This window comes from Macrosteles quadrilineatus, unplaced genomic scaffold (assembly GCF_028750875.1).
Source record: "Macrosteles quadrilineatus isolate MER2022 unplaced genomic scaffold, UCM_ALF_1.0 Scaffold_1__1_contigs__length_201487025, whole genome shotgun sequence".
Classification (NCBI taxonomy): Eukaryota; Metazoa; Arthropoda; class Insecta; order Hemiptera; family Cicadellidae; genus Macrosteles; species Macrosteles quadrilineatus.
The window spans coordinates 42,346,916-42,370,490 of NW_026542594.1; the positions used below are offsets into that span (position 1 = coordinate 42,346,916).

The 23,575-nt window shown below is 34.3% G+C and overlaps 1 protein-coding gene across 1 annotated transcript in view; it reads left to right on the top strand.

The window, feature by feature from the left end:
• The window catches only part of LOC128982827 (vacuolar protein sorting-associated protein 8 homolog), a 306,699-nt gene that overhangs the window by 268,894 nt on the left and 14,230 nt on the right, over nucleotides 1-23,575 (top strand). Inside the window, exons 22-23 of the mRNA XM_054401853.1 lie at nucleotides 19,497-19,607; nucleotides 22,011-22,188. Of these exons, the coding sequence (XP_054257828.1) occupies nucleotides 19,497-19,607; nucleotides 22,011-22,188 (289 nt within the window). The remainder of the gene's footprint in view (nucleotides 1-19,496; nucleotides 19,608-22,010; nucleotides 22,189-23,575) is intronic.

The following is a 23,575-nucleotide window of genomic DNA, read 5'->3' on the forward strand; positions in this document are numbered from 1 at the left end:
AATATATAACTCCACAAAAATGTTAATTAAATGTTAATTACTGTTGGAATTTGTAGCTGAATGAACAGTGGTTTACAGTGTTCCTGTTGGGGTTCACAAGATATGATTCTAACTAACTTCTTTTGTAAGATTAAAATTTCCTCTATCCTACTGCAATTTCCGTAAAAGATAATATTGTACCTGAAAATGGATTGGAAATAAGCAAGTAGGCTGTTTTAATATAATTTTGATCTATACAATGTTAGTTTAGTTAGTATGTTAGTTTAGTTATAAGACAAATTACCCTTGAAAGCTTAGAACTTATGTAATCTATATGATCTCCCCAAGAAAGGGTCTTATCCAGATAAATACCAAGAAATTTAACATTGTCTACATAACCATCCAACATATTTAATTCACAGGGTCTAAGGCTAAAAACAATTTTTTTAGTTTTATCTTTGTTTAAGAGGAAGCCATTTGATTCAAACCAAATAGAAGCTTCATTGATTGAGTTTTGAGCTAACTCTTGAAGTTGTTTAAGATCGGGATTAATATTTAAAAATGTTGTATCATCTGCATACAAATAAGTTTTACTGGTTATACATTCTGGGAGGTCGTTAATACAAATTAAAAATAATAGAGGACCTAGAACAGATCCCTGAGGCACGCCATATTTCATTTTTAATTCTTGGGACCATTCTCCATCAATATTGACTTTTTGTATTCTATTGTTGAAGTATGATTTGAAAAAAGAAAGTGGAGATCCGTTGATACCATAAAAACTTAATTTCATTATTAGGTCATCATGGTCGACACAATCGAAAGCCCTACTCAGGTCGCAGAAAGTGGCCTGAGCAAGTGACTTCCTCTCAAAGACCATTAGTACCTCATTAATCAATTTATCTATTGCGTCTGATGTACACTTGCCCTTTCTAAATCCAAATTGTGATACACTTAAAAAGTTGTTTCTTTCAAAAAAAGAATTCAGCTGGTCAAAAACCATGATTTCAAACAATTTTGATACTACAGGAATGATTGATATTGGGCAATAACTTTCTGGAATATCTTTTTTACCTTTTTTAAAAATGGGACAGACTCTGGTGACCTTTAATTCATCTGGAAAGACACCCTCAAGGAGACAGAGATTAAAGCAGTAAGATAGAGGTTCAGCTAGATTACCAATAATCTGTTTAAGCAAACTATTAGACATGAGATAAACATCATTACTGCTAGAGTTTTTTAGATTTTTTGTGGCTTTTATTAGATCATTAGGTGTAATAAAATTCCAGAAAAAAGGTACAGGAGTAATGGAAGAATTATTAACTAAATCTTTTGAACTGTAAGCATTACTAACAATTTTCATTTTTATGTTTTCAATTGATTCAATGAAAAAGGTATTGAAAACATCAGGAGATATTTTGGGTTTTTTTGTATTGATTAAAGAATTGCTACTGGTTTTAATGATTTGCCAGGCAGTTTTACATTTGTTATTACTTTTTTCAATGAGATTTGTGTTATATTCTATTTTGGCCTTCTTAATTGAATGCTTATATTGATTTTTTAACCCATTATATGCTTGTTTTGTTTCATTTGAAACGCTTTGACTATTTTTTACTATTTTATCTAGAAAAATTAATCTTTCTTTCATAACTCTTAACTCACTATTATACCAAGCATTACAATTATTTTTTTTCGAATTTCCAGTTTGAATTTTTATTACTTTAGAAAAATAAGAAATGTTATCTTTTAAAACTTTGAAAAAAACTCTGAACGTATCTTCTGCTGTTGAATTTATACAATTAAGCACTTGTATCCAATCATAAGTACCAAGCTTTTCTACTAATAAACCAACCGAATCTTTTGGCAAAATTACTTTAGAAAAAGAGTTTAAAGCAGCATATTGATTAACACAATCCTTATCCAAATTAAAAGTCAAATTAATTAGAAGACCAATATGGTCAGAGAAGGGGAAATCAAAAACTTTACAGCTTATATTTGCGTTTTTACTACAATTTGTTAATACATTGTCCAGGCAATTGTTGCCTCGAGTGGGGGAGTGATTTAAGAAGTGAAAATTGTGCTGGCGTAGTATATTAAGAAATTGTTTAGAGAGGTACGGTAGTTGTTCTGAGTCAAGTCAAAACATTTATTAAAGTCTCCTCCGATGATTGAAACATAATTAGTCCAACGAGAGAGATGAGTTAATAATTTATCAAAATTTTCAAGAAAAACCACAGGGTTTTTCATGTATATGTGTCCATCTGCTTAACACAATTTATGTGTTTTTAAAGTATATGTGTCCATCCGCACGATAACTTGAGTAATTTTCGTCCGATTTTGATAAAATTTGGTTTGAAGGTGTAAGGCGGGATAAACTTGAATGAGTTCGCAAACCAGCATGATCGGACTATGGGAACGGGGGTTTATGGGGGGTTTTATGGGGTAAAAATAGGTTTTTCCCATTTTTGACCCTAAAAACACAAAATTTTACAATTTCTTTTTAAACTATTTTGTAGAGCTTAAAAAACAAATAATTTAGTATGTTGAAGCGTTATTATGCGCCTAATTGTTACGGAGAAAATTCAAAAAAATATTAATTTTAAAGTTCCCATGTTATTCTTATGGAGAATAAGTCAACTGTTGTTGTTTGCTTGTTTATGAACATATTTTGATCAAATTTGGAAAATACATTAATTTCTTACTAAACCACAGTACCTTTTAATATTTTACATAAAAAAAAACTTTTTTACTCTCCCTGTTGCAGCAAACCTAAGTACTCATTAAACTAATTCCGTTTAAATTGGGAATAAATGTGATATTTTTAAGGAGACATTTTAGTTTAAATCCAATCAGGCAAATGGAAATTCGCTAAGTCTGCAGGCTTGCTACGGCGGGGGTATTTTAAAATTATTGTTAGATCTCTCCAGTGTGTAGGCCAGGCTCGGCAATGTAATAAGTTAACGTAGACTACCAAAAAGAACTAAGAAGTAGGGATGGACGGGTCTCAAATTTTAAATCTCGTTCTACGAGACAAGATTCTATTTTGGTCAAGATTTTTCTCAGACGAGAAAAAAAAATTAATTAAATAATTTTTTTTAGTTTAAAAATTTTAAATTTAAAAAACTTTTAAAAATGTTGAAAAAAGGTAAAAAATTTAAAAATAAAAATAAAACTTTGCGAAGGCGTTTTTATTTAATTATTAATTCTTTACATGGAAATATTGCTTCAATTGTTTTATAATTTTTTTTTACATAGCAAATGGTGAGAAGTTTTGTTAGTGTAAGCAGTGTGAGACATGTTTTACTACTGTAAACATAACCAAAATAAGACACTCCAAAATCATTCTAAAAATAACACAAGACTTAAAAATTGTTACTTGATACTCAACTAGTAATACTGTTGTTTTCAACAAAACAACAAGTGTTGTTGTGTGTGTGTTGTTTTCATCACAGAAAACAACATTTTATCTGACTATCAATCTGGTTTTAGGACAGCACACAGTACAGAGACAGCACTCCTTCGAGTGACTGAAGACATAAAACTTGCTATGGAGCGTCGACAAGGAACGATTCTAACTCTATTTGATTTTTCTAAAGCATTTGACTGTGTTAATCATGACCTGCTGGTTCAGAAATTACGGGCCATAGGGTTTTCCCAGAATTCTCTTAAATGGCTGAGATCTTATCTGTCAGATAGGCAGCAATGTGTGGAGATTGGTGACACGAGATCAGACTGGGTGACTGTTACATGCGGTGTGCCTCAAGGGTCAATCCTTGGGCCTCTGCTCTTCGTACTGTACGTCAATGACATAAACTCGACCTTGGTCAACTGTAAACACCACATGTACGCTGACGACTTACAAATCTATGACCATTTTACTGCAAACAACGAAAACGACTGTGTCAGAAGGATCAATGAAGATGTTAACCGAATTGTTACTTGGACTGAGAATCATGGACTGAGACTAAATCACGGAAAGACGAAACCGATTGTCATTAGCCATTCTCGACTTCGACCTTCAATTGACTTAGACTCCATAAACCCAATCACAGTTAATGGCAAAGCACTTCCATACTACGACAATGTCAAGAATCTTGGTATATCTTTCAACTCTTCACTTACTTGGGACATAGCAGTTACGGACACACGAAAAAAGGTTTTTGCCTCCATACATTCATTGAAAAGATTACAGAATTTTTTACCACAACACACTAAACTACATTTGATCAAATCACTTGTACTACCCCACTTCAGTTACTGCAACTCATTGATCAATGACTTGACTGCGACTCAGGCGGGTATGCTCCAGCGGTCACAGAATTATTGTTTGAGATTTGTCTATGGTCTGCGACGTATGGAGCATATCACGCCATACTACCTTGAGGCACACATCCTGAAATTAAATGATCAAAGATTCATTAAAATTTTGTCATTGGTTTTTTCAATTTTGAAAACAGGCTCCCCAAAATATTTCAAATCTGATTTTAAATTTGTGTCTCAGGGTAGTTCACGAATGTCTCGTTATTCTTCGATTACATTGCGTATACCTCATCATGTGACCACAGCTTATGGCAGGGCTTTTGTTGTTACCGCTTGTCGTCTGTGGAACGGCCTACCCCTACACATTAAGACCCTTGAAAAACGTTCCCAGTTTGTGGCGGCACTGAAAAAGCTCTATTTTGAGAAGATGGTCTCGGCTGGCGTGTCCTAGGGCTACTGTTACCTTGCGCGTTTGCTGATGCGTGTATGCGAGAGTGTGTGAATGTGTTTTTCTATTTGTTAAATTTTTATGTTTTTTTTTAGATATGTAGGTACTTGAATTGTTAAATATTTTATGTTTAATTAGATTAAGTTATCCCTATGTTACATTATTTATGTTATATTTTTTAATGTCAGGTTAAGTGTAAGAAAGGGCCATGTGGCCCTAACTTTGCCTGAAAAAATAAAGGATTTTTCATTTCATTTCATTTCATTTTTCATTTCATTTCATTTCATTTCATTTGTTTTAGACTTATAAATTTGATATTTTTCAAAGTTGAACTATATACTAACTGATATTTCCATTTTTCCTATGCCAAAGAGTTATTTTTAATAAGTTAGGCCTTATTAATATTTTTTTTATACTGATGTTTTTATTTATGTTTTTTTAATAAAAGATTTTAAATATTTTTGTCTATTATTATTATTTTTGTATTTGACCAGTCTGTCATAAATCAGTAGGTATTTAAAAATTAAAAAAAAATCAGGTTAAAATATGGAACGTGCATTTATGAGAAGGGAAATCCCATCTCGATCTTGTCTCAAAATTTTATGAGAAATAAAAAATCCCGTCTTGTCTTGTCTCGAACTAAAAATCCAATCTCCTCCATCCCTACTAAGAAGATGATAAACGGCAGAACGCCAAGGCTATTTACCTAGATCTCGTAGTCGACTGACTCCTCTGTCTTCTCGTCCAATGGGGGGGTATTAAATCTTTGGACCTTGCCCCTTTGAATATCCTATTGTTTAAGTCCAATTGTTTATGCGCCTCCTCCGGCGTTACAACACAACAAAACAACGTGTCTCTTCTGACATAACGATCTACACTATATCTTAACACAATTCATTGTCCTTACTTAGGCTATAACTAGCTGTGTGCCCGTTCTACGCACGGGGATCTTATCGTAGTCAGTTAAAACCTTCTTATATTAAGCACAGCAGTTGGTTTGCATACTTTCAGATATGCTGACAAAACTATTATATAAACCTTCGCAAATACAGTATCTGACAGTTTCAAGCCAAAACTAATGCTTCGCAATTAAATGTCACCCGGATCTTGTTGGTCCATATGTTAAATCCAATGATTAAACTAAAAAAAAAGTCTTTATAGATCTATAAGAAGGTAGCCCTAAGGTATTATAAGGTAACTAGCTGTTGTACCCGTGCTTTGCAACGGGAAGAGGACACAAAATAGAAACATTTTAATCTTTAGCCTACATCTGTTGCATGTTGCATATAATAGTTACACATCTGTCAACGCTTTTAGAAACAATATTCAACTTTTATAGCCATAATAGAAACGTTTAAGTTATGACTTTTAAATCTGGTATGTAGTGGATACTACCATTTTGGTTTTGATTAATTTTAAATCTTGTGTTGGCTGATGTGAGAAAAACTGGCCAAATCTTCGAATAAAACTTTGCCATACATGATTTACCTTCATGCCCCTTAGTTACGTATTTTTTTAATTTATCATTGACATTTTAAATTTCAATTTTGAAGTTGCAAAAGTACCTACTAATTATTAAATTTAAATGAACATTTTTATAATTTCACTCTTCTTTATATTAAATCACAAATCCCATCTTCAGTTTCTTCACTCACAATAAATCATTAGCAAAACTAAGTCAGCTGTTATAAACTTTAGAAATATTGCTGTGCCTTATTAATTTTGAAATATTAAAGAAACTATATCCATACGTACTATAAAAAATTTTAAACAAATAATTTAGCATTAAGGACAGCAGACAAAACTAATATGATTATCACAGCATCAAGGACTAAAAAATGTAATAGCAAATACAGTATATGTTTCATTGCATCTCTGATTCTACTCTACAAAAATATCAACAAACAACTTAATATACAAACCAGTTCTTTTAATCAGTTCCATCGTCCATTGTCTTTACATTTTCACACTTACCATTAAGTAAACATAGTAACAGATATTTTAGAAACAAAAGAACACTGTGTACTGCTTTGTTTTATGATATTTCCTTGGTTTAAAATTAATCAGTGGTGTGGCAAAACACAAATAAGAAATGTATCAAATAAAGTAAATGTGAACTGAAAGGTATGTTAAGATAAAATAAGAGTATTTTATATTACTATTGATAATTAAATATAGTTACACATATACAACAGATTTTAGAAAACAAAAATCAACGACGTACAATTTAGTTATTGATGATATTCTTTAGTTTGATTAAAGCATAGGTTTAGCAAAACACAACTCAATTTACCTAAATATAAAAACAATGTGATGTGCAAGTTATGTTAAGTTAATCCAACACATGTTAATTAAGCAGTTATAATTTATACATAAGCTTATAGAACGGTTATAGAATCTTTTTTTTCTATAATCATTGACATAGTTTTTTGAATAAATAATCTACGATAAAAGGTTAGATTAAAATAAATTAGGATAGTTTAGATTTAGTGACTTGAGTTAGTTTGAAAACCATGTATTATGAAACTCGCTCGCAAATAAAGGCCTTTTTATTTATTTTTTATTTATAGTTATGGAAAATATTATATTTAATTTCTTTGTATCAGCTGTCTGAAATTGTGAAATATGCAGTTTAGCAGTTCTTCTTGTTTACATTTAAATGTCAAAGCAAATGTATACAAACATTGTTAGTGTTCAAATCGCAGCCATGGAGACCAATCAATATTTACTTTTAAAATGTTCACCTCAGTACTTTTTAAGCCAAAGGGGCAAAGCCTACGGTCAGTATCGAAATGTGAATAATCCTATAAGGGTCCTTGGTATGGTAGCTATGTTTTTGTAAAAATTTAAGCCCAGTTGGTTCAGTAGTTTTTGTACCTATTAGTAACACACATACAGACAGACACCATTAGATTTTTATATAATAGTATAGATATAGATTATAGCCCTAAGGTAGGCCTATAATTGAAAGTTACTTTCCACAATGGTTAAAAGTATTTAAGGTAGGTACTACCTCAACACCTCACAATTTAACACTTTATTTGGGTTGACATTTTCATTATCAAGGTGCTCTTGTCTTTTCCGTGAAACACTGAGAAATAAGGACATAATTGTGTTACCACCAGACATACACACAAAAATACATAACTTAATTAGGGAATTTAATACGCTTTAAGCATAACAAAGTACATATAAAATTAGTATTTGAAATCTATGTTAATGTCATCAAATTTTATCATAACAATTTATATTTGCTTGGACCGAAGGTGACCCGAAATGCTGTCGAAATTACGGCTTACTATATGAAATGAAGTACTATAGACGATTTAGATGGTAACTTATAATAAAAATTACAAAAATAGGCCAAGAACTATTGATGTAAACAACGTAAAGCGTTTAAACAATTCATGATTGTTTGCTAAATAAATGTTTTACTAAAATACGTTATCGTTTTCTTCAATAGACATGGTTTAGCCCCTGAGCTGAATTGATGACTAATATAATATAAATACCTCGTCACAGCTCTGTAGTTTCTGTAGATTACAGCTGTTTCGGCATTAAAATGCCATCATCAGATACACATACATCCACCTGAATTGGCGTCGTTAAACTGTACACATACACGAACACGATAAAAACACAAAAACACGTAAAACAAGAGACAGGCCTGTCGCGTACATGATTGCTACGAGTACGGAAGCTGACACAGTAAACAACAAGTCAGTAACAACAGTCAGTAACAACCGTTGAGAAAGCCCGTATGCCGCAAAACATGACCTGAGTTTCTCAATTGTTTTGCTAGATGTTGTTGAACTCATATGGAATACTTTGAGTCATTTTGAGTGGCTATCAATGATGATCGAAAATTCCTTATTTTGAAAGGTAGCAAAGTCAATAAGGATTATGGAGTCGCTGCCAGGGATGCTTAGGCCATGGCCCATGACCAATGTTGTAATCGGGCCAGAGGTATTGAGTTCCGAGTAGATTGACAAATAGTGCAGGTTTTAACAAGTTCTTCAAGATCTCAGTCGAAATTTGGCCACCATACATAGGTGCGCGCCAAATTTGTTATGCGGGACACACCAGAATGTTCTGTATGTAAAAGATTTAAAATTTCCTTCCGATATGGTTCAGGGATGATAACTCTTCGTCCTCATAGAAGACACTTGATATATAGACAGCTCCATAGCTCGGGAAAAATATGGTTTTAGGCTATCTTGGGCCACGTTATTAGGCCACCCATGTTCAAAGTGAAGTCTAAAACTTTGGACAAAGTCGGGTCATAGCGCGTAGCTATGCTTATCTCCTTGTGAGTTATGGGTAACTCAGAAGTTACAGAGAAGAATGAGATGTTGTGGGTAACTCAGAAGTTACAGAGAAGAATGAGATGTTGTCACCGCAGTTAGATTCATCTGTACATGGCAAACGGGACAGATCATTATTGGTACCCTTACAGTACTTTATATCATACTCATAGGCTGAAAGAATAATTGCCCATCTTTGAATCCTAGCCGCAGCTAAAGTAGGTATTCCCCTATTAGGCCCCAGCAGAAACGCTAAAGGCTTATGATCGGTAGCCAGAAGGAAACGTTTAACGTACAAAAATACATGAAACTTCTTCACAGCGAAGGAAGACTAAGGCGAGCGTTTCTTTTTCCCTTTGTGAATATTTCATTTCACATGGGTTTAAGGTTTGAGAACCAAATGCTATTGGCCTCTCAGAGCGATCATGCATGTGGTGGGCAACAACGGCGCCTACGCCATAAGAACTGGCGTCAGCCGTCACAACAATTTATAATTTTGGGTCAAAGGGGATAAGTACTGTGAAGTGTTTATGTCGGGTAGGGTCAACCTATCCTAAACTTACCTCTGATTTGCTCGGACAGCTCGAGTAGTCCAGGGTTCTCGCTAACAGCCCCGTCGCTCGCTAACCACTTCTCGATCTTCGTAGATGGTATCTTCGTCGTCCTACACGCACACTATACTATGGTTGGATGTCAGCACAACGACGCACTGACTAGCAATATATCGGCACTAAATACGATGCTTCTGTGATATGCAGAAAACCCTCTCACTCTTCATTGGTTATCCTGCATACGCACATGGGAGCGTAGCTTTATAGCAAACCCGAATCTTTGATCTTATCCTACTTTATGCTATGAGCTGGCTAGCTGTTCAATAAAAGAACCAGATCGTGTTCATCAAACAGGATTTTTAATTGTCTTTAAGTAAGCAAGTTTAATACAGTGACAGTTACTTCCAAGTATAGCCTACTAACAAATGCCTGGTAGGAACCGCTCTAGAGGCAGCTTGAATCTTAGATTGATAATCCCAAAAACGAAACGAAACTATTCCCTTGTAATCTAATCAAACCAAAGTATCTATCCCCAAAAGAATTCCTTCAAATCAAATCACAAAACTCCAATTATCTTACAGTCCCCTTAAATCAAAACTTCCCGTACAAAACTCCCGACTACAGGGCCTAACCCCAAGATAGAGAAACCAGTACTCACCCAACTCTCCTGGGCACCTTGCCCCGGGCAACTGACCCCTTTCTCTACCTCAGGTGGCCTATTTATTGATCTGACAGCTACTGAGTGCAAAGCCCTCAGTGTTTACAAAACACCTCCAGCACACTTCCCAGCAAGCAAGGCCTGACCACAGGTCATCAACCTAGCTTGCCCAGGCTACCCTCCTTTACACTTCTATGTGAACTAAAATACGTGACCAGCTTCTAGGCCTTACAAAAGGTATCGCTTCTCGAATAAAAACTAAAAATAATACACTCGTAGTGAAATAAAAGGTCGTCCCACGCAATAACAAAATAACGAAATGAAATACTTTTGGATAAAATAAAATAAAACCACCTCAGATAAATTAACTAAAAAGTGTAGCTACTGTAGGCCTGAGAAATACAATACGCTAATCTCTTACAACTAAGGTGATCGTAACAAAAATTTACTTTTACTCGCCAAAGTAAAACGGGAAAATAATCATAATAATGTAAGGATACAATGCAGTACTTACGCCTGTCAATATTTATTTCGCTTAATATTATCGCCTTTATTTTCGTGCTCGTTGCGTATCGCATCCACAACTTATTCTCGCCGCAGGTCCGCTATCTATCTCAGGAGAGGGTGTGTAGCGAACATGCGCTCGCCATCGACTGTACGGTCTTGAGGGAGGGTGTTTGGCGAACCAGCGCTCGTCATCGACTGTCTCAAGAAATGTGCACTCTCCGCTGGTCTCGACTTCCCCACCACGTCTACGTCAGCGCCCCGAGATCGCGGCGGCCAAGTCACGAACTAGGAGACTTGACTTGCCGTGAACATGTTTGACATTGTTGTCGAGCGTGCTCAAACCTTCGCGGTCTTAAAATAATTAAAACTAACCCCCCTAATAAAATTTGACCATTACAGTACAGTTACTCTCAAGTAAAAGATTCTTGCTTTTGATAAACACTTCCTCACACTTCTTCGTCCACTCCTATCTGGCACTTTTATTTAGTAACTGGTACAGTGTAGTAAGGTCAACAGATTGGGCAGAAATTTACTGTAGTAATTCAAAAGGCCTAGATATGACCTTAACTGGGTAGCATTTTTGGGCTGAGGAGTCTTGGTGATAGTTTCCGTTAACTCTTCACTTGGATGGATACCATTAGCCAATGTCCTAGAAATGTCAAACTATCCTTGAAAAATTCGCTCTTAGAGCCATTGATTTTAACACCGTATTAAAGAAAGAAAATAAAAGAAATGTCTTATAACACTTCAAACTAAAACATATATTTACGCTTATAGTGTTACTCACAAGACGGTAAAAATACAAAAAAGATGGTAAGTGGTGATCGATTTTGATTGGGCACTCCAATCATCATTAGACCCAATATTCGAATTACAAGAATCTTGAATGGCGTCCCTACTTATATCCTATTGGCTATTGGAAGCACCTGCCAATACATTTTTATAAGTACAATTGGAGTCAAAATTTACTTGTTCATTCAACAACTATATGTGGTGTGGTGTGGGTGTTATGTGGTAGCTTATTTCTATTTTTACTTTTTTCCTTATAAATGTCCAATCTTTCTCAAGCATTCATTACATACCCTTTCTTACAGTTCTTCAAAATACATAGATTATCCTCCATTTTTCTTATTGAGTGTCCATTTTGTAACAGGTGTTGTGCGACACTTGATCTTTCCAGTTTGTTTACATTAAATACCGCAACCATTTCCGATCAAGTTTTGTAAGCACATCTAAACCAATTTTTACGTACAAACACATCACTATTTACAACTTAGTTATCGATGGTGCTGCACCTTATTTCTTATTAAATTGAACACGTTTGATACTGAGCGTTGCATATATGCGACGCCGCGGTCATTGCCAAAGACCGAGGTATACATTTGAATCTTACACATAGACCGGCTGTCACTTGGATAACAGTACACACAGACCACGGGCGAAAACCTGTAAACAGTGGTCATATACATTGTAATATGCTGCAATCATGTTTGTAAATAATTAATTCTTGTTTTTTTTTTTTGTATTTTGTATAACCTTTTGTAATGTCGCCCGGTCTACAGCAAAGACAATAGGGAAAATTATCATTGTTTTCTTGAAATTGACAAAACGTTGCATATATGCGACAGTTCATTTTTGATTGTGTTCTGAGGTGAAAGTAAGTAAAACAAACAGATTATTCAAGAACAGTTTATAACTGAACAATTATAAAAGCTACATAGGATAATGCAGCATACACACTGCTTACATACATACAGTGATGCAGAAAAGTAAAGACCGGGTTTTCCAACTATCATATGACGTAACCAATCATCATATCCACAGACCAAGTGACGCAGTTGTGCGTCAGACATCTTTGTAGACCACTGCAGGGAATTCAGTGCCTACAAATAGACCGTTACAAAGATATAAGCATTTTAATAACATTAGAACCCCGACGCAAATATGCAACGGCAGTCTATTTTAATGTGACTAGCCGTCGCATATATGCGACGGCAGTCTATGGGTGGAATCCGGCCGTCGCATATGTGCGTCGCTGGTCCATGTGAATGAAAGATTTCGTACTATTGCAGTAGCGAACGTGTTAATTGATGTCTTACTGTATAATTTTTGCGTTTTCTGTCTGGACTCCAAAATGTTAGTTTATGCTATGAAAATGATAAAACATTAGTGAAAGATTTTTTAGCAAACCAATAAACCATCATGAATTTTTAAAGCTTTACGTTGTTAACATATCAATGTCTTGTGGACTGTGTATTTATTTTCTTATTTATATATTGCTAACGGATTTACACCAATTTTACAGTTTGATTAGGCCTAAGTTAAATACAATTATCATAAAATTTGATGACACTATCAAAACTTTCAAATAAATATTTTGTTTGTAATTTGCTTTGGTTAAAGCGTAGCAAATCCCCTAATTCAATTCTGTATTTGTGTGTGTCTGTTGGTAACGCATTAATGTCCTTATTTCTCAGTGTTTCGTGGAAAAGACAAGACCACCTTTGTAAATGAAAATTTCAACCCGAATTAAGCGTGCAGTAGTGAGGTTGAGGTAGTATTTTAACTACTTTTAACCAGTGTGAAAAGTAACTTTCAATTACAGGGCTATGCTACATAGATATATAAAGCAATTCCTTTTATCATCATAATAGATGATCATAGATAATAGGTTATTAAAGTGATACAATCAAATTTTATGTAAACGGTTAAGGTCATTTGCCAAATAGGAATATAGGCATATGGCACATCAAAATGAAGCTTAGAGTGTGTAGATTTTCCGAAAAGTATTGATATGGGCGAATTTCCTAAGGGCTCTGCCCCACAGGCTGATTTCCAAAGAGCTACGCCTGGCATGGTTCCAATGTTTAAGTGATTTAATTTAATTTTAGTTAATGAAACAGCTGGTCAGTACAATGAACTGGTGTTTGTTTATTTACTCGAAAAAGATGTTTGTGATGCTTTATGTAGATTGAGGAGGGTTATGTTTGGTTCTAAAGTGAGGTTGTATACGTTTTGTAAAGTATTGCTCAAAGTTTCATTTTTTAATTTATATAGTAAGCTACATGTGAAGAGGCTTGACTAAAATTGAAGAATTATGGTAAAACATGTCATTCATGAAACTTCGATATGAAGCAATTGATGCTAATTGCTTCACTAAGGTAGTTGTCATATTCTTATGGATCTATTAACATCAAAAGTAGGGGTTTGAAAGTAAGTAGGTTTACGCTTTTAAATCAGTTTATATTTTCAAACTAAATCGTAGAGTTGCTGTATTTTAAAACACACATCAGCATCACTTTCTTTAAAAGCGCTCCAGGTCACATTTTCTTCCCGTTGCAAAGCACGGATATAGCAGCTTGTTAGATATAAAATAAGAACTAACACGATTGGGTGACATTTGATTGCGAAGCATTCGTTTTGGCTTGAAACTGTCAGATATTGTATTTGCGAAGGTTTATACTGTGTGTATTCCTATACAGTAATAGGTTTGCCTGCATATTTGAAAAATGCACACTAAATATGCAAACCAACTCCTGTTCTGAATTTAAGAATGTTTCAACTTACTACAAGATTCCCGTACGTAGAACAGGCACACAGCTAGTATTATTTAAAAGTAAACTCACTTTCCTGACCGTTTAATTTAGTTCAACCGCTTTAAGTTTACACTCGTCGCCATTTGTAATAAGTTAACATAGACTACCAAAAAGAACTAAGAAGATAAACGGCAGAACGCCATATTTACCTAGATCTCGTAGTCGACTGACTCCTCCGTCTTCTCGTCCAATGGAGGGGTATTGAATCTTTGGACCTTGCCTCTTTGAATATCCTATTGTTTTAGTCCAATTGTTTATGTGCCTCCTCCGGCAAGACAACACAACAACAAAAAATGCCTCTTCTGACATAATGATCTACAGGGGTGCCCGCTCTTATGGTGGAATGACGCAGAGTGTGATTTTTAGGTTGGGATTTTTAGGTTGGTTTTAAAAGGTTATTGGGGGGGAAGAGATATTTCGTACGAATTGAGTGTAATGAACTAAACAATTTATGCTTTTCTGTATTATTCACAGGTCTACTATTCTATTTTAAATTTACTGGTATGGAATGTTAAAAGTAAACTATTTATTACACGTAGTGTAGTTAGGGTTATTAAATCTACTGTAATAGTTTCGTCCGTCCTCAGTCCTCGCGGCTCACGGGCGACGGATGCAAATACTGTAGTTTGTTGTCGCACAAACGCCGGCGTTTTGCATTCTTTCTGTGAAGCAGGTACTGTATAGTGATCGGTGGCCTATACGGTAACAAAAAAACTCTAAATTCCATGCAAATACATTTAAGCATAAAACATTGAATTTGAGCATTTAAGTTTAAAAAATTCAAGGAAACAGAAAACATATTAAATAGCTGGCACATTCAATAAAGGTATATGTTTTTATATCCAAAATAAATCCAGAGAAAGTAACTTATATCATATCAAAACGTACAGGGGTTATTATTCGAAAATCCTGAATCAACCATATGTCAACGGATTCTTTTCATTCTTCTGTTGAAAGAACGATAATTTTAAGAGTAAGGGAATGTCAAAGCCACAATATCAATTTTTTGTATCAGTTTTGTGTTAAGCTAATTATAGTTTTTTTAAAGCCTAGCAGCCGACATGTTCTAGATTAGCTAGTGGCATAGCACCATTTAAATTCAAGATTACAGCTGCAAACATTCAGCGAGTACAACACTAATTCAGCATTTAAAATTTATCATTGTAAGTAAACATAAACTTCAGTTTTGTGATGTGTCTGATGATGCCAGCATAGCTGGCAAAAGGCCTCATGAAATTAAAAATTCTAAAAATATTGGTGAAGTTTTTATTTCAAATTTATACTAATTCAGCATTTGGATAAAGATTACATATGTATCGTTTATTATATAGAATATTGTGTAATGGCATAACTATTAAAAGCCATACTCTCAACTACACAATTTTCTTTGTTAAACAATTTTGTAATCATGATTTTAAGTTTCTACCCAAAGTTCTGAGATGTAGCAACAACAATAATATAGTATTTTATCATTGACTTTGGATATTGCAAATAGGCCTAGTCTTCACATCCTATCGAATAAATTGGTAACCTTTTTTGTAGTATGCTCTTGCATAGTTATGTTGGAGTGCACTGATGTAGGAAAAACGTAATCTATATATATAATACGCTAAGCCGATTTTTGTAAACAGAACTCCTCCCTCATTTTTGGACCGATTTTGTTGATTTAAGTGTCAAATAAATTGCCCTGATCTGTAGTTTTGCAAAGTGTTTTTCGTTTTTTGATATCTTTATTAGTTTTGGCAGGATCTTCCATCAAAGTTGGATTTTCTCCCATAAGATTAACATGGGGGAATCTAAATATTTAATTGGACACTTTGTCTCCACTAATTTGAGAGAACGGCTGGGTGTAGAAACTTGGTAGAGGTGTCCAAAGAAAGGTCTTGGTCTGTAGATGAGTTATCAAAAGAAAAACGAAGTAAATTCGCTTAGGGCTCTGCCCCAGAAGCCTTTAAAGATCCCTCCACAGATTTGTTTACATTTTGGTCATGTGGAACTTATTAATAAAACAGCTGTTAACTTTAAAATTGTATTTTAAACAACAGACATTTATTGGAAGTTACTGAATAGTCCAAAAGATGTATTTGCAATGTTATTTTCTGATTTTAAAATTGGTTTTCTTCTGTATCATGTCATGTGTTGCAATATAAAGTTTTATTACGAAATCAGTGGAAAATCCTTTTATCACAACAGTTCTTACAATTATTTCTTATTGAGCTATCTTATACCTATTTTACGGGCTGGTGTCTGCCTTTTTCACACCTTTTCCCTATATTTTATCATATTATTCTAGACAGATCATCATAGGTTCATGAGATTATTGTCATGCATGCTTTCAATCATTGGAAAAATCTTCGATTGTGTAATACAATAGAAAATAATACATGTGCAGAAAGGCACGGTGCCCATTTGAGCCGTGTCCATATTTTGTTAAATTAATAGTGGTTTACAGCAACTGGATAAAACATTTTACAATTTTTATGTAGAAATATGTGCATGATTTAGAAAGTCATTAAGCTGGAAAACCGCAATATACTGCAGACTTTTCAGAGAGGTTACTTCGATGTATTCATTCAGCTTAGTAAAAACATAATATAGATATGTATACAAATAAGAACTTGAACTCTTAGAGAGCCTTTGAATGTTATTAGACTAACGAAAAGGGTTGTGCATGTTTACTAGCTACTCAGTAACAAAACAATTTAATTTATCTCTTAAAATATATATTCTTAAAGTGCACTGAGCAGCAGCCTAAAAATCTATGTAGCTTACCCATATAATATAGTAACAAATTTCTCAAACTCGCATTGTGACATTTATAAATCGGCTTATATTTCTCCAACAGATAATTGATCTGCAGAAGAATTGTATTGTGCTCTTACCGTTTCTAATAACATCCAAACACAGAAACCTTGCCTAAAATAGTACCTATCTTGACAAATTATTTGCAGTGGCCTATATTACGGATCGTGGCCCACTGGGTTGGTAACATTATTGAGGATGACACGACATTTTGGCTGTAAAAATGGCCCAATGACTAAATACTATTTAAGCGGCTACTGTCATGACAGAAAGGTCATATTCCTTTTAAACTAGATCACATTTTCCTTTATAAGATACGTTGATTAACCATGCATGCAAACGTCAATATTTACGTAACAGCCAATTTACATTATTTTTTGCTTTTTGTAAATGCCACATTACTATGTCATACGCATTTTTTGTTGCTAATGAAGCTGTACGACCATATAAATGAGGAGGCCCCTAACAGTTCAAGAATAAAAGCCAACTTCACTTCAAGTATATTCCACTACACCTAACATTCCGTAGAGAGATTATATTGACAGCTTTATGTATCTGATAAGGCTGAGACAACTAACTGACATCCCCCATGTCAAGGAATTCCAGCTTTAACAGTAACCCCACAACCAAATTTCTCAAAACTGTGCTAGAGAGTTATTCATTGGCACAGAAGTACAATATGAACTGACGCGACGTGATGAAGGTAAAATCAAACTTACAATGTAAAGGATATACCTCCCTTTGAAGTTAGAACGTGTCTTCCCAACAAACAGATTTCTTTCAAATAAAATCATAGATTAATCTGCATTACACTGATGAAATCACGGAAGTGTTTAACTACAAAAGATTGACCAATACGATTTTAATAGGTACTATTTAAAGGTTTTTCCAAAGGAAGAGATATCAGATAGCATACTAACAACTCCGATGACGTACAGTATGGGAATTATTTTATTCATTGAATGATCAACCATATTTGGTAACTAACGCAATTAATATCATTATTGTTTTTACACTTATTAATCTTTAATCAATGCTAAATGCTCGAAATATGTATAATTTCACTCAATTTATTGCAGTTAGATGAATTAGCGTAAGCCTTGAAAGTAACCGTCGATATTAACGGGTTTCACCTAGTAATATATAAATGTGTATAATACTAAATTATTTACAGTTACCAATAACTCTTAATTTCTAGCATCAATTGAAAATATTATGCTATGTTTTAGTTTATTTAGCCAATTGTGTTTGTAAATGTATTTTTTCATTTCAATAATCAGTGGTAACTGGTAAGTGGGTACATGCAAAATGAACTACTTAACAGGTATGGGAAATTACTGAAAGTGATACTTTCCGGGGTGGACCTAGAGCTCTACGTCTGATTTGGGGAATTATGTCTTGACCAGTGTTGGGGGGGGGGGGGAATTTGCGTCATAAGCCTTAGGGGGGATGGGCACCCCTGACGATCTACACTATATTTCAACACAATTCATTGTCCTTACTTAGGCTATAATAGGCACGGCTTAACCTGGACCTGAGTTAACCTGGACACTGGTGGAGTAAAATATTAGGTGGTAGAAAGTAGAACTATTAAAATAATACCCCCACCGCAGCAAACCTGCAGACTAAGCGAATTTCAACTTGTCTGATTACATTTTTACTAAACTATTTCTATAAATAAGACATATTTATTCCCTATTAAAAAAAAACATTAGATTTAACGAGTGCTTAGGTTTGCGGCTGCGGGGAAGGTAAAAAGTGTCTTTTGACCATACGTCAATAGTATAGGATGAAATAAATAAATTTGCCAAATTTTATCAATATATATCCATAAACAAGTAAACTACAACCTACAACAGTTTTCATTTTCTCCATAAGAATAACATGGGAATTTTAAATTACACTATTTTTGAATTTTCTCCGTGACCGTTAGGCATACAACAGCGCTTCAATATACTAAATTATTTGTTCTTTTAAGGGTCAAAAATGGGAAAACCCCATTTTTACCCCATAAAACCCCCCATAAACTCCCGTTCCCATGGTCCGATTATGCTGGTTAGCGAACTTGTTTGAATAAACGTTGGTTTACACGTTTGTACCAAATTTCATAAAAATCGGATCATTTTTGCTCGAGTTATCGCGCTAACGGACACACATATATATATATATATATATATATATATATATATGAATTTGAACGGATGGTGTTTTCGGCCTCTAGGGACCTAAAAAAGAAAAATTAAATCGGTCCCGGGTCCAGGTCTTACCATGAGTACTACGGTAATAGCTTATTTCCTATATGGGAAATTCACTAAAAAAGGGAAACCCTACTGTTTTGGCAGTTTTTGTAACATATCCTATAATCTTTATAAAGTCAATTTATTTTTTCAGATCTGTTAAGACAAGTGCTGAACAACACAGACCTCAACTTGGCCTCTGAGGTTCATCTATTGCTGGAACACACCAACGGGACACTGGGAGAGCTGCGACCTCTCATCATGGGTCAGTAGTCATATAACATAACATGCTGTCTGTATTCTCCACTTTCCAGTTTACCTAATGTTGCTACAAATCTTGGCAATAATCAGTGATCTTACTAAGTTCATCAATTTGTGTTTAACCTCTATGGTTATTTAACTAATATTTAACCATATGATTTTATTTACTTTCTTTAATAATATTGTCTTGTATTAGTGTCTTGATTAAAAACAGTTTAGTTTCTTTTGATCTTTTAATTTTTATCTAAATAAGAAATAGAACTAGGTCACCATTTATCTGAATCAGGAATCAAGTCGATGAGACCAAAGTCGAAGCTATACGAAAAATGGCTCCTCCAACAGATATTTTAGGAGTTCAAAGGTTACTTGGTATGGTGAACTTCATTGGCAAATACATACCTAACAAAAGCCGGTTACTAAAACCCATTACCGACCTACTAAGTAGAAAAAACAAATGGTGTTGGGGTTGTGAACAACAAAAAAGCATTCGATGAACTGAAAGAATTATTGGCTTCTCCACCTCAACTTGCATTCTATGATAAAAATAAACCGACTATGATTTCTGCTGACTCTTCTACACAAGGCCTGGGTGGAGTACTTTTACAACAACAATCAGATGGGAATTGGAAGCCTATTTCTTATATTTCACGCACTCTGAGCGAAACCGAACGAAACTACTATAACATTGAACGAGAAGCTCTATCATTAACATGGAGCTGTGACAAGTTTAAAGACTACATTGTGGGCAAGCTCATCACGCTAGAAACAGATCACAAACCTTTGGTAAGTATTTTGACTACTAAAGAGATCAATGATATGACACCCCGTCTTCAAAGACTAAGACTTTGTCTGATGAGATATTCCTACAATGTGACATACACTCCTGGCAAACATTTAGCCACTGCTGATTGTCTCTCAAGAAGTCCTGTAGCAGCTAATGAGAGTTATGATTTAGATGAGGAAGTTAAACTGGCCATCCACACAGTAACAAGAAACATTGCCTATGTAACTGACATGTTTCTTGATAGAATTGCATCGGCACAGCGGGCTAGCTCAGAACTCAGGGTAATTAAATCTTACTGCTCAACTGATATTTTGTAAGTATATTTTGTATTAAAAAGTTTGTTTTGTCTTCTTTATATATTATGTGGAAATAAACACATTTCATTCATTAATTTTTCTTTCTTCTTTTTTTTATTGTTGTGTTCTTGATTTAGATATTTCTTTCTTTTGATGTTTCAAATTATATTGTAGATGATGTTTTGCTTATATCCATTCCTTGATGTTAAGTATTTAATTTGGTTTAATTCTATTTTGTAATTTTCCTTTGTCATTGGAATGTTCAAAAGACGATTTAGCATGGATCTAAGAGCAGATAGTTTGTATTTCCAAGGATGGTTAGAATTTTATGGCATCATTAGGTCTGATTGAGTTGGTTTTCTGTAAATTTTGAAATCATGTTTGCTTATGTTTTTGAAATAGTTAGGCCAAGATTATATTTTGTTGCAATGGTTTTCAAATTGAAAATAAATTCAACAAAATAGTAAACATTGATGATTTACCAGAAACAAACATTCAATTAAGATTGTCTTCACCTAATATTTTTTTTTAGCGAATTTCCCTATAGGGAAGTAGCTATTACCGTAGGTGCCAAGGTAAAACCTAGGCCCGGGACCGATTTACTTTTTCATTTTGATGTCCCCAGAGGCCAAAAACACCGTTCGTTCAAATTTTTATATATGTATTTATATATATACGTCCGTGAACGCGATAACTTGAGTAATTTTTGTACGATTTTGATGAAATTTGGTTTAAAGGTGTAAGGCGGGATGAACTTGAATGAGTTTGTGAACCAGCATGATCGGATCATCGGAACGGGGTTTTACGGGGGCTTTTTTTGGGTAAAAATGGTTTTTTTAACTTTTGACCCTCAAAACACAAAATTTCCCAATTTCTCTCTTAACCTTTTTAAAGAGCTCAGAAAAAAAATAATTTGTATATCAAAGTGTTTTTGTATGGTAATTAGTAATGGAGAAAATTAAAAAAATGTAAATTTAAAATTCCTATGTTATTCTTATGGAGAATATTGTAAAATGTTGTAATTTGCTTGTTTATGGATATATTTTGATTAAACTTGGCAAATTTATTTATTTTATCCTAAGCTATTCATATTTTACTTAAAAATATACTTTATTACTTTCCTTGTAGCAGCAAACCTAGGTACTCATTAAACGTAATGTTATTTAAATAGATTTAATTGAAAATCTATTCAGACAAATGGAAATTCGCTTAGGCAGCAGGTTTGCTGCGGCGGGGGTATTTTTTTTATAAAGGAGATACGAGGGATAAACATGTTTGTTTTCTGTTAATTAATTATTCGTACTAATGTAGATGTGTATTGCTGCAGGTCTGTTTGACAAGTGTGTTCATGAGAGGGCCATGCTGCGCACCACAGTTCAGATGCAATACTCAGACCTGCACACCAAGTTGCAAAGAGCCTTGAGAGACTCCAGGAAAGGACTGCTCGTGCCCACCAGCTGCTCTACGTGTCACTACAGGCTACACTCTACTTTGCACTTTTTTAGGTAATGCATACTACTTCCTATGTGTAAAAGATTACTTAAATAGTTGTCTCAATACACAAAGCTGGATTTTGTTACAAGAGTTCCTGTACTCATACTTTGGAATTGATTTTAATTTGTGAGGTGTTAAAAAACTGTTCTAACTTATTTTTGAGCATTAAGAATTTTAAATAAACTAACACTAGAAGAGGAACCAAATATTCCTTGTAAGACGGGTCCTACTTTGATTTCCAATGATTTCCAATTGTTCAACCTAAGTGAACTAGTCCAAATCTGACACCTTATTCTCTACTTAGTTCACTACTATTCAAGTCGGTCCCCATCCCTATGAATCTATTTACCAGTGATAGATAGACTTTAATGGAAGGGGAAGGGGTTGAGCCGACTAGGAGTTTGCAGGTCAGACTTTTTCACTTGGGGTGGGACGGTTTTTCCAAAATCAGGTAGCTTTGGAAAGTGTTGATTTTTAAAATACTCTATTGATTGTAATACTATAATCATTTTTTATATGATATTGTACATGATCTTTCCCTTATCGTGGTGAAACCAAGAACATCTTCCGCAGTCAGGTTCAAATAGAGAATGTCTACTGCGGTCTCAATGAAATCATGAATGATTTCAGCGATTTTGCTAAAAATGAAGGACATCTTTTAAAGTTACAATTTTAAACCTTGACCATCACGATTGGGGTAAAATTGTCAATTTTTAACCGTGCATCATCGCAGACACTTTCTGCGGTCATGTAAATAAAAGTTTGGCAGTGCTTGATCCGACCTGAGTTTTGCCCTAAAATTATTTCTGGCTTGAACCAATCACTTGAAACCGACCTGAAAAAATGTGAATCCACAGACTACCTTAGACCACATAAATCTAATCACAGAATGTGATTCTTTCTTGGCATTTTTCCTGTAGATATTCTCTCACTTCGCTGCCAATTACCGAACCAAGAGTCCAAACCTTGGTCCTTAGGGGCGGAAATTGTAGTGAGGAAAAGAATTGCCCCCTAGGGTAATAGAAAACATGGTGGGGGTGTCAGATCCGACCCAGATTGATTGGTGGCATCTGGAGCTCGTTGGAGACTTAAATTTACTAGCAACCCTCATAATCTTCCCATCGACAAAATTATTCTATGTGTCTTGGTACTATAATCTGGTGCATTTCATGATATGATATTACACTGTTTTATCTATCCTATTTTCCTTTTCTTGAAATGCTTCTTCTCACACCAATTGAATAATATTTGGCATATATAGTGTTTTATAGACAAAAGCTTTAAATTATCTAAACCATGTGTCTCAAAAGTTCCACTCGCCCTGTTATTTTTTTAAATTAATATAGATAAAATTTAAAGAATATATTCTTTAATATATTTAAAGTATTTAAAGAATAT